The sequence below is a fragment of the Epargyreus clarus genome, unplaced genomic scaffold, assembly GCF_041222505.1.
Source record: "Epargyreus clarus isolate Ecla_fem2 unplaced genomic scaffold, WU_Ecla_fem_2.2 ptg000006l, whole genome shotgun sequence".
Lineage (NCBI taxonomy): Eukaryota > Metazoa > Arthropoda > Insecta > Lepidoptera > Hesperiidae > Epargyreus > Epargyreus clarus.
This window is the reverse complement of record NW_027332214.1, coordinates 13,354,318-13,369,731: the sequence shown is the minus strand read 5'-3', so window position 1 is coordinate 13,369,731 and position 15,414 is coordinate 13,354,318. Positions and strand designations below refer to the sequence as shown.

General features: G+C 34.0%; 1 protein-coding gene across 1 annotated transcript in view; it reads left to right on the top strand.

Annotated features, from left to right (window-relative positions):
* The first annotated feature begins 3,747 nt into the window (after positions 1 to 3,747).
* LOC140742995 (neural cell adhesion molecule 1-A) overlaps positions 3,748 to 15,414 on the top strand; it is an 84,907-nt gene continuing 73,240 nt past the window's right edge. The window contains exon 1 of the mRNA XM_073074119.1: positions 3,748 to 4,238. Within this exon, the coding sequence (XP_072930220.1) occupies positions 4,091 to 4,238 (148 nt within the window). The 5' untranslated portion in view covers positions 3,748 to 4,090. The remainder of the gene's footprint in view (positions 4,239 to 15,414) is intronic.

Sequence of the window (15,414 nt, the reverse complement as noted above, 5' to 3'; positions counted from 1 at the left end):
GCATTTATATGTGACTCCAAAAGGATTGACTCTTGGAAATAAATTTGGCGACGTATTCTTGTGTCGTTTTGTTTTCTTATTTTTTTTATACTTACTTAAAGATAAATAATTTAAAGGTAAACTTTGTGGTTCGACTCCGTATGCAGTAAACATTTTACAGGGAATTCTAATTTAGTCATCAGTGGTTGCCTCGCTATTGTAGCCTTTAGTAGGATTCGAAGCCCACTTGGAGTTGATTAGAATGGACAATGGTCAGTGCCCATAACGGGCAGTGGTAATTTGCCATCAGATGGATTGCATGCTCGCTTGCTACGACTATATTATGTATAAAATGTAATCAATATTCATAAAGGATGCATTTCAATATAGCATTCCAAACTATTACCGAATCTTTTGTGCATTCCATTCCGTTCCAGTTCTAGGTAATTCGAGACTTTGAATATAGGTACATACTTTAGTTTATTAAAGTCGAACAAGTATGCAGTCCGTTTGATGTTCATTGGATGCAACCTTTACGATCGCATTTTATTTAAATAAGACAGTCGTTCTACTTAAGATTGATCACAAAAGCTATTAGAATATTCTTGTGAGTTTTTGTGCGAATCTTTAAAACTCGTATAAGACATGTACCGGTGATGGCGCAACCCTTAACGATCTCTAGCTTTTTGATTAAAATAAAATCAAATCTGAGATATTTACTGTGTGACGACTTACCTCTACTCGTCAAGAGATGGCGTCACGAGTATTCTGAATCACGCTATCGAAGTTTTCTCAGCATCACGGCCCGGCGGGAGATCTCCCTCTGTCAACACTGTATAGATTGCATATACTTGGAAACGTTTGGTGGAGACATCAGCTTACACCAGATTAAATAGATGACATCGCTAAATTGTAAAAATTCAACTTGCTAGACATTATTATATATATTTATGTGAATGGTAGAAGAGTTAATTATTTTAAAAAATTACATTCAAAACTTTCTTATTGAATTATGTAAACTCAACATTCGATGAAAATCTGTGGAGTAAAATTTTGTATAAAATTCCTATATCAGTACCAAGTGCAGACTAAGCGCAAAGCTAAGAGGGACGCAAGAGCTTTGACGGTGCGCAGAGCTTTATATTTGAGCTTTGACCTAAAAAATTTAAAGCACCGAATTCATAATTACTTACTTTCAATTTCATCTTCATGAAATGTGACGTAATAGTTTTGAAACGAGTTCAAAACTTAACAGATGAATATAATTGTAAGGCTTTTGTTTTTTTTTATTTCCTACATTACTCTGCATTTTATATTTAAAAGGATATTTGTGTGTCTATATGAAAAGGTTTCACTTCAAACCTACTCTTTTATTTTTATTTAAATATACATACTACGTAGTTAAGTACTGTTTTTTTTGTAATTTTAGAATTATCGCAATTTTAACTTTGTTATTAAGCATGAATGTAAAATATAAAAAGTATGTAATACGAGTATACATATGTATGATGTTGTATGGGAAAATAGTATGTATTTTTGAATCGTGACGAAAATCTTATGTTACGAAGATGTAACCCAGTAAACCCGAAAATCAATAATTAAGTCTTGCAGTAAAATCTGTTAAATGTTGAAGGCAGAAAATTCTAGAAGGTAGTAAATAAATGCACGGACAATAAGCCGAATAACCAAGAACATAATCCACGAACGATACATCAAGGCTAAGTTAAGTGGCCACGTGTAGAACACAATATATCACGGGTAAGCCGAGCGACCGAGCGCGGAACTTACCCAAGACAAGCGGCCGACTTGAGAACTCGCAATCAAATCGAGCTCAAATTATCTGGAGCTCACGAGTATAATCCACGAGCTCATTGCTTTGCGAGTTAAGCATATAGCGTACATGCACTTTGGTTTGCAGGCAGTTACTACATTGAAGCTAAAAGGAAACTTTGAGTTTGTATGGGATGTTCGTCTTTTGATTGGATAAAGGATGCCTTAATGGAGCCTTAACGTTGCTTTAAGATAATATTCCTTTTCCTGGAAATTGCAAATATTACAAGTAGCTCTAAGGGTCTAAAAAAATTTACGATAGTACTGAATAGATGGTAATTTTGGTATTATCTATTGGTGATTCGGTAATAGTACTTCTCGTATAAAATGTAAGATGTGATCTAGCTCACAGGATTTCAAGGTAAACTTCAAATATGTGTTTCTGCTCCGAAAGCCTGTTAAGACGTCTTGAGTGTCGTTACCAGGCTGGAGTTGTGTTTAGCATTGCTTTTATAAGGCAGAAATAGGTGAGTTGATGGTGATGCCGAGAGGTACCAACACCACATCTATTTCAAGCAGTTATTGCGTTTGGTTGAAAGGGTGAGGATGTAGGTTGATTTACATATGAGGCTCAGAAATGGCATAGTCCTCAGAAATGGCAACGCACCTGGGATCGGGTTAAGGTTGTTTTATATGGAGTTGGCTATAAAATGGGTGGCAATGATTGTGATAAGTATCAGGTGGGCTGCAAGCCCGTTTGCAACTTAAGCCTTATTAAAATAATAAAGATATAGTAGTTCTACCATAATTGGGTACTTGTATATAATTTCATGATTATTTATATGGAACAGTAGATCAGCTCAATGTAATGTTTTAAGCCAAAACAGAACACAATAATGAGCACAAAGACGCTTTTGTTTCATAACAAACGGGCACAGATAATGGCGTTGGATTTTTACCTTTATTCTGTGTTATGCCCGATAAATAATTAAATTTATTACCGTGTGAATATATACGCAATTATTGTATTACCGTAATGAGTTTTGGAGGTGATAATTAATAGGTTAGTTACCTATTTTGTATACCCCAATATTTTTTATACTATTTAAATTAAATTTTATGTCTACGGGATATTTATGTATACGAGAGTATTAAACACCATAATTTATGTTTGCACAGTGTGATACAGGTAGTAGGTTTCTTAGCCCTGATTTCAAATTAGGGGACAGTAGTTTCATATGCAGATGGATCTGAATTTATCCCCCAGGTAAAGCATTTAAATGATTTATGCAGATTTCAGTTTTTTAGATGATATTTATGTAATTCTGTATTTGTAAATACAGAATTACATAAATATCGTCATAGACTTAGACTAAAAGTGAAGGAAGGGAAGAAATATATGATTACAATACACATTGTACGTACAATAACCATAGGCAACTTATATTTCCCTATAATTTTTGTAGGGTTATTTGAATTAGTTGTGTCTATGAGAGTATGATAATTGAAGTCCGTTTGTAAAACAAAAACGGGAACGAACGTACTTGTATCTGAAAGCTAGAGGAATACCTTAATTAAATAATGTATTAAGGCTTCAAAATAATTAATTTCATTGAATGTGGCGTATTATATTGAAGTTGTATTCGAAGTTAAGTTTTTTAATTACCTTAAAAGTATGTTTTATATTGTATTTATATTGCGTTACTATTTAAATTTATTTTATAATATGGAACAAAAGAAATATACGTAAATATTTTAAATGCACCAAAAAAGCGGTTTGTGAAATCTGTATTTTTTCTCTCGTCCTTAATAATCGTTTTCGTGGCCAGTGGCGGCGCTACGCCGAAACCCGGCCGGGTGCTCATCCGTGATTGTTGGCGGAATAGAAATTACACTATTGCCACAGCCGACATGGTTTCAAATTTCGAATTTGGTAGTTGGATTTATTTTTCGAAGCGTTCCCCGCATATCGCTTTTCGATCAGTGCGCCCCGTGACGCTGAGAAGTACGCACGCCCGCGTCCGCTTTCGATCACGTGTTTATCAAGTCGATTTTGTTTACAGTTCACAAACACGTGCATTCCGCTTCGTGGATCGGCTATAACCGTTCAGAAAACATAACTAACTGAAGCATGTGCCCTTTAGTGTTATGTGACTGATTTTTAAGTTGATTTGAAAATCGAACCTGATTTGGATTTGCAGTGCAGATGTGTTGTGGTATCCTTAAATTTGAAATTAGAACACGGTATCCTATTTATTTTTTAATTAATTAATGAACTTAATAGTCTACGATAAATGTGTTTGCGGCCAATACGGAGACCGTGCGAAGTTGATGTGTTTATATGGAGCTTTCACTAAGTTTGCCTGTGAACTTTTCGCGGGCGAAGCCTGGAGGCGGACTTATGCATCTCTTAGTTTTCGTAGCGATGGCAGCCTTGAGTCAAGGGGTTGTTGAAACTGAAGAGTTCATTAGCGACCTCGACATGCCGAGTAAGTAGATTTAGTTATCATTTTGTACATGCTTCCTAAGAAATTAAGAAAAGGCCTAGATTTATCTATGACTGTACAGAAAAATATTATTAGGTTGAAGCATAGATTTATATTTTATTAATATATGTGCTGTAGCTAGCTAAATATAAACATAATTATGTGACCTCAATGAAAGGTCACATAATTTGATTGTTTGAATATTATTAATTTTATTATTAACATCTATAATTATTAGAAAAACTCCAGATAATTTACTTTGCATAAACATACATTTATTACTTTTATTTTTCTCAGTGTATTGGGTAATTCAATTGTGCTCTAATCAGTAGCGTAAAGTATGGTAAAGCCCTCCCTAACCGTAGGCCCCTTAAGCCCAACAGTGGGACAGAAAGGATTTCAGTTAACTATTATATTGCATTCTTAACCTTACTATGGTGCCTACAAAAGTATTAAATATAAGAGATGGGCAGCAGCATCTTCTCGTAACGTTATTCATCTACTTCGCTTACGGTCAGCAACAGGCAAAACCAAGTGGGCTATCTTCTCCTCTCTCCCTTTGGGGAAGGTCCACAAGTGCGTCCAAGGTGCTTCGGAGGGCTGATAAATCAATAAGTGTCTTATTCTCCAGGTAACTAGGTAAGTACCAGGTAAGTAAATAAATAATAAGTAATAATACAAGCATAATAATTTAGTGTAATAAGCTGCAGGATTTCATGTAAGTACGTACTAAATTTTAAGCTCATTTGTTTATACAGAGTCACACAGGGCTTAACAAGGTAACATTCTCCTTAAATAGGTTACGGTAAGAATACAGCCAAATGAATATAACACTGTACTATGTTGTATTGCGGTTATTATTTAGAAGCAATGCGTCTATGATCAATTTCAAGAAGAACAAAGACTTCTTTCCTATTGGAACACGACGATTCGCGTTGGCGACTACTTTGACCCTTCAAAACGGAACATAACCGCGCTTAACACTGCTGTTATGATGCAATAACATGGTGGTGCCCACGGATACGAACGACAGATGGTTAAACCTCCTTCAAATGTCACCTTTAGACGTGGCGACGAGCAGATGACTCTACCACCTAGATTTTTAGAGCTTTGACGTTCATCTACGGTGGTACCTATTTCTGTACAATTAGAAATACTTCAGCACTATTACGATCTTATTTGAGGGGCGTGGTAAAGTAAATTTAACTTTATTAGTCGTTCTATTTCAGTCTTTAGTCAAATGTTTTGACGCATTTAAAAAAAGGTAATTACTTGTCTTACAGGACATTTATTCTAAATGACCATAAACCGACACCACTTAAAATAAGTGAGTGTGTTCTTTTAATATTTGTAAATGATAAAAAAAACTGAAACTTAATTTGGCAGGGTAGTTAACTTTATTTTGACGACTTTCCTTATTTTAATGGAAACCTTTTACAGGAAGCCGTGAGATACGTGCCATTTCGTGTTTGTATTTACTTAATGTTTCAAATTTCAGTTTCACGGGAACGCGTTAAGTGTTTCAAATGAGGGTAGACGGTTACTGGGGTCCTGGGTCGAATAAAAGAGAGCTGTCGGTGCATCCGTGATTTACGTTTGTGCGAAGAAGGAAAACGTGAGGAAATTTATTTGCGTCTGTATTCTTTTCAAATTTGTGTGATGTCAGCCATAGTGGGTTATCACATAAACAGAGCAATCATATTATTATTCTTGGTTGGCCGCTTTTTTATTTAAATAATTTGCATGACATCAAATGTTTGTGGTTTTATGTTTTAAATCATTAGCCTTACAAATTTTAACTTTTTGTGTTCCAAGTACACGAACGAGACATACGGCACTCTTTGCTACTGCCCATAAAAGAACTAACTATGCCCAAAATTCGATTGTCAATAGGCTTCACAAAATCCTTACTAATCCTTACTAATATTATAAATCCGAAAGTAACTCCGTCTGTCTGTCTGTCTGTCTGTCTGGTTGTCTCTTCTTCACGCCCAAACCACTGAACCGATTTTAATTAAATTTTGTACAAAGATAGTCTGAGACCCAAGAAAGGACATAGGAATGTTTTTTATCCTGGAAATCCCACGGGTACTAGGGAGGGCGATCTAAGATCGATTAATCGGTGAATCGATCTTTTGCACCCAAAACATCGATTATTTTAATGGATATTAGTAAGAATTGAATCGTAAACTATGCATTTGATCAAGTTATGATCTTTAGCAAAGTTGAAGGTACGAATTTTCAGTTTTATGTATGTTAGTATGTTATAATATTTTCTTTTAAACGCGGGCGAAGCCGCGGGCAGAAACTAGTTTATAATAAAACATTTAATACAACTGATATCTTTCACTCTAGTAAAGCTTCATTCAAACGTGAAGTTGCCAAGGTACTCGTATTTTGTAAGAATTTTTCAAATTATAAACGAATGTAAAAACTTAAATAGTTGTAATACCATAAAGGCAAAAGAGTTTATATAGCAGGTACTTATTTGGATACATATACATTATATTATTATATTATAATTATAATTTTATTAACATCATGTTTATATTTATTTTAAAATATCGTTATATAATTAAACTTTGTTTCACGTTCACTCACTCACATACACACATACACACTCTTCCACGTTTAAAAAAAAAAATCTCGAGCGCTTTGTTTATTTATATATATGTTGAAATATATAAATATATATATATATATATATATATATATATATATATATATATGTATATATATATATATCTCATGCTTTTATTCTTAAGTAATGTGGTGAATACTATGTGACGTTTTTTAGCTTAATAAGTATATTGTAAATCCGTAATTGGCTTCAAGACCTATATTATAAGTTTAGATTGTAAATTTATTGTTACAAGCTGTGGATTTTGTGAATTAAATAAATAAATAAATAAATCATTAATAGCGGACGTTGTTTGTCCAGGATTTATGTTTTATTGTTGTTCGAGTTAATTAAAGCTAATGTTCAGATCATTCAAATAGAAAGTCACGTTGTTATGCGCGAAGTTTGCGGAAGTTTGCGAAGATGGAAATTTAACATTTAAGCTGTATGACTTCTTAGTCGAAACTGAGTGATTTCTATCGAATTTGTAAAAAATAATCCGACTGCTTATAATATAACCTATGCTACTCCCACGATTTAGGCGAGTTTAACGACACTTCATATGTTAAATTCGCTCAAGTTGTTTGGACTAGGGCTTGTCACAATAGAGACGTACATACAGTCGAAAAAAATAATAATGGCAGTAACTTAGAAGCCAACATAATATTACGAGTATAACAGAATTAGGTGTGACATTGACGCCTCCGCAAAATCCTAATATACGTTTAAATATCGACCTAGTAACAGATCATACAATAGCTTTGTAGTGACACACTGAGTTTCATGTAGGATTTCATTAAATAGTTCATGAGGTATATATGGCGGTATCCTTAGGCGGATTAGTAGCAGGCTATAGGCGTAACCCGGACAAGTGAGGTCGAAGTTCGAACATCATAGGTTCGTTAGCACATCCGGGAACGCTGGGACTCTGAATCGTAAATAGCTTTAGTTTCGCGAAGGACTAATGTTGCGGTGAAGGATATGATCTGCGGCTTGCCTTAGACAAACGTCATGTAATGCTTTTGGGGGAACAAAATAGTCTACCAACCAATATTGCAAATTTGATTTTAAGTTTTCTATACTAATATTATAAAGAGAAAAACTTTGTTTGTTTGTTTGTTTGGTTGTAATGAATATGCTCAAAAATACTGGACCGATTTTAAAAATTCTTTCACCATTCGAAAGCTACATTATCCACGAGTAACATAGGCTATATTTTATATTAAAAATATTTGATAAATAAAGATAAGATCGAGAGGCCGAGTTTCTTAACTGCACTAAACTTTAGATTAAGTGGGGTTAATTCAATTAGATGTCTTTAAATGAGAAAACTAAATCGTAACGGTCACTGAAAATAAACAGACTGAAACCAAGTCATGTTATTTATTAACATAATGGGCAGACAACTATAAATAAGAGCCTGACAAAGCCAGCTGAAAAAGTTATTATATTAAGTAGCCTAAAGGTTAAGCTTTAATCCTAAGAAATTTAATCTGACCTATTTGAGTACACCGAAGATATCTTTTTGCTAAATGTTGTATATATTTTCATTAAGATCTTGGGTATATTTTATTTATAATATTAATACTAATGTACCTAATGTAATGTCCAGCTAGTAACATATACAAAAGCTGCTATTTTTCATGACATTATTTACAAGTTGATCTCCCTGGTGTCACCCGGTTTTAAGAATGTAAATACTCTGTAGATTTTATGGTTCTTAATTTTGTTTCACGGAACCCTACTATTTTCCCTATAATACAAGTAGCCTAAGTTACTTCTTATTACGGCAGCTAGATGGAAGTCAAACTCCCATCAAAATCGGTGCAGCCGTTTGGGAGATAAGACGACCTAGAATCAGACGGACAGACAGACAGACAGACAGATAGACAGAAAAAAATATGAGAGTACCGAACATACTTTTACATTAATTTAGTAAATATGTATTATTTCGTCATTAAAAACAGAGACTTTAATTTTATTTATTTTTATTATAAAGTACAGATTAAGCAAATTTATACAAAAATGCTTGTTAAAATTACGTTATCGGATTTCCATTTAAGCGTGTCTACAGGTTTAAATATATTTTTATTCGCAATTACCAAAGTTAGGTTTGTAGGCTATTAGGATGGTATTGACAGTGATTCAGTGGTAAAGTTTGGACATCAAGCGGCCGTTAGCGCGTATCCGAGCACCGATCTGTGATACAAGATCGCGACATCAACTTATTCCAATAATTCCGTTCAATGTGTCATTAGAAATGTAGTACCATTTGGTACGTGACCAGTTTGATATTTTGTCGTCAACTCATTACTTTCCGACTGCTGGAGCAAGAGACCCATGCGTCTCTTCTCAGGGCTATAGTTTAACGCTGGTCGAGCGCGAATTGATATATTTCACAAACTTTTTTTAAGAACGTATTCTTCAACTTTTCTAAATCGGGAGCATGCTTGGCACATTTAATGCATGCATTTAATACATTTCACAAAATTATTGGTACTGAAAAAAAAAAAGTTGTCGGCTGTTGTTATCACAGGTGTTAGCTATCTAAGTCATGTGAGCCATTTATGAATATTATAAATTGTTATTTATTTCATTTTATCGGGAACATTTGTCTTGCCTGGTTTAAAGATAGGTGTAAACCAGGAGGAGTCTCGCCTCTAAAGTAGGTTTAAGCTATTTGGCAAACTCGTGTTCGTAGCTACATACGAATATCTTTGAGGACATTAAAGTGAACTCTCCCGATATATCTACTATCTTTGAAATGATAATTATGAATGAAATGAAATATATTTACTTTGTATAGGCCAACGGCGGCACTTACAAATTGTCTACAATATTTGAGATATTCTTACCTGAGGTAAATAATGACTTATTTCAAGTTTTAAAAACTGTTCAGCGATGTTAAGATCTATAATGGATACTTGAAAATAAAATAGAATGTCGGCACTCAAACCTCGTGAGATCGTCTGACCTATTAGTTTATAGCAAATCGATGCTATTTATGATATAACATGAAAAGTATTTTTATGTTCGCACAACAAGAGATATTTCGCACTAAGTAAAAAAGCACTTGAGCTGGGCCTTTTTATTTACAATATTTATTACTGACAATATCGTGAAATAGATTTTTTTACGCATCTCCTAGGGTAGGCATTTTTTGTATTGATTTCGTCTGAATTGCGCTCGAGTGGTTATATTTTTAAATAGTTGGATTTTGTTTTCATAATAATCGCTAGTTTTCGAGTACTAAAACAATATTTCGATTTGTTGTCTAATACAATAACAACATTTTTTGTTATACAAAAAATAATAACAGACTAAAAAAATAAGCATGCACAAAAAAGTGTTGCCTGGTTTAATTGTTCGAACGTCATTCAAAATTTTGGTACATATGAAAACTTTAATTACAAAACACGGCTAGTTCACCATGCATTTATAGTTTACAGTTACGAACAACTGTGCTCGCAGTTTTCAAATTTTACACAATATCGTACATGTTTTAGCCATACTCTGCTTTAGTGTCCAATCTGTTAGAAAAAAGTAAAAAAATAATTCGGGTTTCATGATTTTCGGTACAATTTTTTGTAAGTTGAAAAGATTTTTGAAAGTACGATGGATTTCTTCATGGTTTAAAGTGCCTTACAAAGTTTCTGTCTTATAGGTAATGGCATCATTAATTTTGCATTCTGATTAAAGATAGATTTAAGTCAAAATACCTCGTGTTTAGTTTTAATCTTAGTTTTTAACTTTAACTTAGTTATACTTAGTCTTAATGGATAGCAATGCATCTAAGGCCAATTTCAGGTCGACCGCCCATTCTATTTACCCTTTATTGTAGATAATCATTTTAAGTGATGTGGGCTGCAAGCTCGTTTACGATTTAAGATTAATAAAAAAGCTTTATTTTATTTTATTGTTTTTAATATAGTAAAAGGAGACGAGCCAGCAGTCCACCTGACGGTAGATGGCTACTGCCACCCACGGACATCTGCAATTAACCCCAGATAAGATAAGATTTCCACTTGAGGTCGGCCACAAATGCGCTGCTACCACTGAGGACTAAGCTGGTATGCCTCGGAAAAGTATGTCTCCCTTACTACACCTTTCAGACAAAGTGTAATACAGCAACAAATTATGAACGCATCAGTGCTTAACACTGCTGTTATTTGGCAGGAATAGGTGTGGCGATGGTCCTGCCGGTCGAACCACAGAGGGTTCTACCATCTTCAAAGTCATTTAGAAATTATAAACAGACATATAATTTTTTGTGACAATTGTTTCAACAAATACCTTTAATTATACCTCAGCGGGACGCAAAGGTCAAACATAACTATAGCTAACTAGTAAACACGGATTCTGTTCGCAGAGAACTATTCCCCTGTTTGTCTCTAGGGAACCGTAGAATAGCTAATTTTCACTTGGACGTGTGCTCAAACTAGGTAACTACATAACAGACTTATTGAAGCCTTAGCTCGTAAGTAGCTCTCTTATGAAGCTTTCAACACTTATATTATGTAATAGGTTCACTGTATCGAGTGCCATACACACACTGAGACGAGTTTGCGAACACCCAGGTGTCTAAGACCATAATGGTGTTTGCTTAGCGGAACCGAACCTGCGAACTTGACACTTATACATTTAATGAATATGATTATAATTTCATCTAGTTATTATTCTACAATGAGTTTGGGTGACAGTTAATACTTTTAGTATAAATTTAGTAATAAATTAGCATTCTTGTCTTTTCCTATAAGGTTCATGAAGTTGAAATAAATTAATATTCTTGGAATAAGAAGTTTTTTATACTGTAGGACACATAGCGCTTTAAAAGTAGGATAAATAGAAAGTCCATAAAAATCACCTCAGTATCCTTTAAAATCATTTGAGAGCGCAGCGATCATATTATCTGTCTCACACGCATTCTACTCGACTCATTAAAGATTTCTTTTTTGAGTATAAGTGTTGTATCTTTATGTTTATATGTGTCTATGATCCCCCAGAATAAGTTTAAGAGCGCTTTTCAGTATTGCACGACTCATGATGCGAAGCATCAGAGAGTGCTTTTAGATACTGATTTTTACATTACAAGCGACAAATTTTTTTTTTTTCTAACTTCCCTGCTGTCGAAGCTGTATAGTTATTGATAGTGCACAAAACGAACATTGTTTGTAACGTTTCTTTGTACGAAAGCAGTTCTTGGAAATCGCCCTATTAAGGCCCGTACCGTCTTTGTTCTCTCAGATGAATGGATGTGAGGCAGGTGGCCTTATTACATACGTGTCTCTGACATAACCCTGCATAGAATAACTTTCATAGTATGAAGTCTACTCTTATTTGTATAAGAGTAGACTTCATACTATGAATACTTTTTGTATTTATCTGATCAAAGTGATAATACTAAAGTAAAGTTACTTTTTCGTTTGAATGTGTGGGTTAGTATTGGAAGTGGTCAAAATGATTTTCATTGTTTTTTTTAAGCTAGACTTTACAGGATGTACTTTTACTCTGAAAGTTCAGGGTTATTTATGTTAGATTATAGTTCTGCAATATAACTTTAGTAATACTTACTAATACATCCTTACGTAAAAAATCTGGATAGAAAACAAAAAGTGACTTGAGAGAAGATATTACTTAATAAAAATCGATTTTTGTGTGTCATAGAGTTTCATTCCCTATTCCTTAATTCTTTTCCTTTAAAAAAACAAGTATGTTCGCTATATTATTTCGCTTATAGAAAACTATGCCCGTCAGTTTCAGTTGTACGTAGTCAATCAATGTTTTAAGAAGTGGATATTTTATTAATATTATCATGAAAAAATATTAATAACCTGATGGTATTTCCTCCTTCAGGATGAAGAATACTCGGCAGTAATCGTATCGAGATACAAGAATAACTTTTGCCCACCCCTATATACTAGGAAGCTAGAAAGGCAAGGAGGCAGGACGTCCTCGTAAACATAGCCGTTAAATCTTCTCGGAGGTCGACCGGTGGTTTAAAACTTTCTCCAGGCACTTTCTTACCAAATCCCGATGGGAGAAAGAATGAGTACGGTCCAACTTTGGGTGGATTTTTTATAATCCTCTATTAGCTTTCTTATGTCGTGTATTTTTCATTCCTAATCCTGAAGTACATCCCGACCATTTCTTATTTTTACTCGGCTGTGGAGGGTAAAGTTTTTCGTCCGTATCGTACGTGTATGAGTATGTATGTCACATTCTTTGACACGCTCTACTTCTTGACGGACTTTAACATAATGAGGTGTTTGGATTCGTCTAAATCGTGGCAATATTTTAAGCAGTCGTTTTTTTGTTTTTATAATAATTTCTACTTAAATTTGTTAGGGTCTTTATATACTTATAGTTTTTTTATATTAATGTTAGGCGTAGAATGTAACACTTTCTTTTAAATAGTCTATATTACACGACCGTATACATTTCATTATATATTTCACGAATTATTATATCATAAATAGAGATTATAAAAACATGTATGTTTTAAAATTATCATCCTGATATGTGATCGCGAACGAAGATGCGGGAAATAGCTACTCATTTATAACTTATAGACACCATTTTGATATTAAAGAGACTTCTTAGAGCGGCTAGTATTTATAAAGGCCGCTGGATGTTTTTATCCTCAGATCGATGGTGACCCAATTAATTTAATAACGGTGAAAGCCCTCAGTTCCCTGAATCAGAGATGAGATATCGGGATTCGGAAACAGAGCGCCTCTGATAAGACTTCGTTACGTATCATATATTGCGCTGATGGAAATCGGTGCCGTATGAAAGCTCTGCGCTAGGGCTGGCTCAGTAAAGTATTTTGTCTATACAAATTCGGACAAAATATATATTTATATAAGGACTTGTCCAAATTAACTGATTGATTGGCAAAGTCCAAACTACTCAAGCTAAAGTGTCAGTCAGGAGTTTAACTCGGGAGATTTTGAGGCTTTTATTCATTTTCACGGAACCCTTCAAACTTTATCTAAAATAATAGTAGCTAAAGTCATCAACTAACTTACAGGAAAACTCCTGTCAAAATTATTCGAACCGTTTCGTATTTTAGCCGGATGAAATAGACGGACAGACAAACAAACTTTTTAATAATTGCTTTTTTTGCAAACGCAATTTGGGAAATCGCAAGTTTTGGTAGGTATAATTTTACCCTCGTAACCCTCATTATTTTTTAAAACAAAGTAGCTTAAGTTACTACTTATAACATCAGCTAACTGCGAGTGAAAGTCCTCTAAAAATCGGTCCTGCCGTTTTGGAAATTAGCCAGAACATACAGACAGACAAAAATTGTAATAATTGTTTTTTATTTTAAGTACCATATATAGTTTTTATGCAATTAGTAAAAAGCTGTTATTGATATTGAAAAGAGAAACTTACATTTTATTTATTTGTATTCATAAATTATAGCCCCGGGAGATTCGAGTCACTCGAGTCCTAACTGCGCGTAACGAACGAATGATATCGGATACAGGCACTAGTTTACTTCTAACTTCCATTTGGTTCATGTTACAATCTAGAAAAATTGTGATAATAGACGAAATTTCTACTACTGAGCTATTTCTGCTTGATATTTTTTTCTTAATAATTCAGATGTTTGCTTAGATGTAGGACAGATTATACATATATCCATAATTACTCCATATTGTCAATTTATTTTGGTTTGTGTTCTTCATCGTTCGCGAGTGGATCCAGCCTGAATATCAGAAAGCTTTTACTCTTGTCTGTGATATGCATGATGATAAGCGAAATTACATATACTTGTCGTAGAACTGCATCAAATTGCGGTTCCCTGAAGAATGATGCTCTAATCAACCCGATGTAGAGAATAATACTGTGGGTTTGATTGTGAACAAGAAACAAAGTATATATAAAAGAAACTTGTGAATCAATTCGTTTTAAAGAAAACCTTTGCCATAATGTTCCCACGACTGTGTCAAGATTTTTTTTGAGCGACGGAGAATGACCGAGGTGATATTCCGCCATGCTGTTCGTGCAGATTAGTAGAATTAATTACTTTGGTAAGGTGTCTACACAGTTTTGAAAAAAAACGTGATTATATCGATATTGTTTATTCGTGAAACATAGTCAATTAATTCAGAAAATTTTCAAAGTTATACACGTGTTACAATGCGGCCTTAAAATTAAAGGTACATGTTTGGAATTGGATCCTTGGACCCCAGTGTGTTCTAAACTTAATATTATTAACTGAACTTAAACTTACACGTATGTACTCGTAAATTTCTCCGTAACTCAATTCGCTCGTACGAACCTACCGAGTTACCTACGTATTACCACGGGATTAACTATCTAAATCTTGCAGGATCACGAGTCTTGTACTCCCCCTTAACACTTTAGAATTTAATTTACGAGAATTTTTAATATTAAAGACCTATTATACTGAGTTTGGTAATATTGAATGGATAATATTGAAGCTCTAATTTTAAAGGCATTTTAATTACTTATTTGAAATCAGTCAAGTATAACTATTTATTAAAATACTTCTCTCATTTTAGTTTCTGAGAAACTATAAGTGTTTTG